Source organism: Merops nubicus, unplaced genomic scaffold (genome assembly GCF_000691845.1).
Source record: "Merops nubicus isolate BGI_N331 unplaced genomic scaffold, ASM69184v1 scaffold4825, whole genome shotgun sequence".
Taxonomy (NCBI): domain Eukaryota; kingdom Metazoa; phylum Chordata; class Aves; order Coraciiformes; family Meropidae; genus Merops; species Merops nubicus.
The window spans coordinates 59,265-62,749 of record NW_008611478.1 but is presented as its reverse complement, the minus strand read 5'-3'; the positions used below and the strand labels follow the sequence as shown (position 1 = coordinate 62,749).

Here is a 3,485-nt window from a genome sequence, read left to right as displayed (position 1 = left end):
AGGACTTTGTGCTTTGTTCATTTCTTAACTGTGCTTCGTGTGTTTGTGTACGAGTCTGGTTTTGCTGTGACAGTGCCTCATAGGCTATGGCTGAATCCCTCAGTCCTCAGGTATGAGCAGTGTCACATCCTGCAGTTTTAATTGCTATGCTCTGTGCTGTCGGAACATTATACCTGAGGTTTGCAAGCTGTTCTACATTCCTCCTCCTAAGCGTGTGTTTGCCTGTCTGCTGGCTGGCTGTCAGGTTTTCTGGGCCTCTCCAGGTGGCTGAAGAGGCATTTGATTTATTTATCTGAGCTGTCTAATAGTCTGCTGCATCTTGGAGACCTTCTGAAAGGTGTGGGGAGGTGTAGGAAGGCTGGCTCTCTTGAAGTTATTTTGAAACACATTCTTCAGATGCTATATCCTCTGGGGTTGTCTTGAAAGGAAAAGCTAAAATTAATTGTAAGCTAGACAGTCTTCACACCTGAAATATTGGAAGGTGAGTGAAAAGTTCTGGTGTCCCCATAATGCAGCTTCTTTTAGTATTTCCTTTGCAGGATGTTTCCTTTTCTGTTCCTGTTACTTTATGAACTGTGAATTCCTGGTAAAATTCCTAAATGCTAGAACACGCAGAAGGTTGCTGTTGTTTGGTTTTGAATTTCCCCTTTTCTTTCCCTCCTCAGATGCTGTAGGGGTTTGGCTCAACACTTACTGTTTCTTTGTCTTTGTTTTTTGCAGACGGAGGTGCTCCAGATCAACCAGACCTTTTGGGAATTATTAGAAAAAGAAACTTTGGTTAAAAGATGTGCCATGGAATGGTACCACCAAAGAGCAACACAGGATCGTCTCTTGCCTTGACTAGTCATGGGTTATTTCTTCTGCTAGTTACCTTTGGTACCTTCATCTTGGAAGCACAGGCCACAGGTAAGTGAAACTATTACATGTGCTGCAGGGAGAGGGCAATGTCAAAGTATGGAGGTGGCCTTATGGTTTTATGGGGAAGCTGCTAATGTTTGGTGGGTATGTACATGTCTTCCAGTACTCACAGGAAAAATTTCATTGCTACTTGTTAGGCAGAGCGTAGTGTCTGAACTGAATGAGCCTTGCACCTTAGTCAAGAAGTGCTTGTCCTTTACTTATTTTGATACCCTCAGCTTTTATCTTGTCCATTCTCATTCCTTCGCTGCAGCCTGGAGGCACTTGGAGGGTCTCGAGCATGGACTGTGTTTTGGTTGAGTGAGGTTCTCATATAGACACTCTTACCTATATGCCCTGTAGCAACTGCTCATGTGAAGCAGTTCTGGAAGCACAGACTGTCTTCACCTCTTTGCACAGCTGATGAATCTGTTCAGTGTTTCATTGTGTACTATCTTCTGACATCTCAGCACCTGCTAACTCTTATTAGATCCTCTTTGAAACTGGAGTTTTTCCTTCTCCACTTTCTAACATCTTGATGTTTATCTAGTGGACAAGTGTTTTGAATAATGTAAATAGCAGTGCAATGGGATGATATGTCAAATGTCAGCAGAGATGAAGGGATCTTGCCTTTTAGAAACAAGTGGAAGAAGAAAGTATACTCGGAAGGTAATAAATGATGTGAAGTATGTGCTTGTTTACCCAGTATACCCTGAAATACATCTTTTCCCTCAGACCAGCCAGGATGTAGTTTCTGTAGAGACATGCTTGGCCTAAGTCCCATAGGGTGGAAGGAATAACTTTGTGTTCTCTTGCATAGAGCTTTGAAGGAAGTTAGTCCCAAAAAGGCACATAGATTTGACTTCAACAGCTGTTGCAATGTAGAGCAATAGCTTGCCTTTGGAAACAAAGCCTCAGTTCTCAACATAACTCTAAAAAGTCAGATTTGGTGTATCATGGTACCTGAAAATGTTCCCATAGGGTGGAAGGAATAACTTTGTGTTCTCTTGCATAGAGCTTTGAAGGAAGTTAGTCCCAAAAAGGCACATAGATTTGACTTCAACAGCTGTTGCAATGTAGAGCAATAGCTTGCCTTTGGAAACAAAACCTCAGTTCTCACGTAACTCTAAAAAGTCAGATTTATTTGGTGTATCATGGTACTTGAAAATGTCCCATGACCAATGCTCCTCAGTATTGGTGAAGATTGAATTGGCTTCTGTGTGGTAGAGAAGAATAAATGTCAGCTGTTAAATGCCCTCAAAGCTGAAGTCATCCTGTATGGAAAACTCTGCTGGTGCTGGGAACTGCTGGAGGAGGAGTTGAACTCTTTTTGGTGTCTCTTTGAGTTGGGAGAGGCTGCTGAAACCAAATACCCCAGACTTATGTGTCTTCCTGGCCTGATTTTTGCTTTGTGTGTAATGAGGAGTGGGGGGACACATAAGTGTGCCAAGCAGGCAACAATAGATAGCAGGTGCAGGAAGGGGACAAGGTCTTTTTGGATCGAGTCTGGTTTTTTTCCCCCGTCTTTTTGTTGGTGGCAATAGTGTCAGTGCCTCATTTCAGATGTAGGCCTGTCAGATTTGGCTCCCAGCCTGGGGCTGGAGAGCACCTTCCCCATCTGGAGCTGCATGACACTCTGCAGCACCTTCCACCGAGCCTGTCATCAGCGTGCAAACTCCTTGTGCTGCCCTGGGCTGCTGGAGGGGCAGAGGCAGCCACACTACTCACAAACCTTTTTTGGCATCTTTTCTGAGGTGTCCAGTCACGTTAACAAAAGCACTAGTTAAGCACGTCAGAAGACCCGAGGGTGGCTCTGTGTTATTTCCCTTTCTGTGTTCCTTTTCCTTCAGGACCTGCAACCAGCTGTGGTGAACTGATCAAGGGAGATGATCAGCTAAATAGGATTATGGTGGCTGGGGGAAGTGAGAAAGTGAGCGTGTGCCGAGGGGCGCCTGGGATCAGAGCAGGGAGCAAGACAGTGAGGGGAAAAAAAAATCCTAGCGGAGGGGAAGGGCTCACTGAGGGGTGCTTCCGAGACGGGGGGCAGCAACCCAAGTGCCCGTGGCTGGGAGGGGTGGGGGTGCTGGGCTGTGTGTCAGGCCGGAGAGCTGCACCTGCAGCAGCACACCAGCCCCGAGGGACGGGAAGGAGCGAGGCAGCCGCGGCGCCGACAGCCAGATGGAGCAACAAAGAACAGTGGCGGGGCGCTGGGAAAATCATCTTTCTCTCATCTTTGTCCCCCGACCACCCCGCCGCCCTCACTTTATTATTTTATGTAGCAAAATTATTCAGAGCAGGCAAGGCAAAGCGATGTTAACATGAGGCAAGAGATTGCATTAAATCTCTTGGTGGTAATGCTTATCTTGAATGCGGGGCCAACGTGACATGCTCACAATTGCTACAAAAGCTGAAGAATGTTCTCATAAAAAGACAGACAAGCATGGAGACAATGGCTGGCTCAGCTCGGAGTGAGAAAGCAGAGCTCTTGATTCGTATGTTTGAAACCATATGAAGTATATTTTATTGCAATAATTTTGCTCTTTAGAAATTCTATTGCTTGAGTTCCAGGCGGCTTAAAGATACATTCA

The 3,485-nt window shown here is 45.6% G+C and overlaps 1 protein-coding gene across 1 annotated transcript in view; it reads left to right on the top strand.

Moving 5' to 3' along the window:
* Positions 1-785: 785 nt before the first annotated feature.
* KIAA0247 (KIAA0247 ortholog) overlaps positions 786-3,485 on the top strand; it is a 40,650-nt gene continuing 37,950 nt past the window's right edge. Inside the window, exon 1 of the mRNA XM_008941219.1 lies at positions 786-906. Coding sequence (XP_008939467.1) covers positions 786-906 — 121 coding nt within the window. The remainder of the gene's footprint in view (positions 907-3,485) is intronic.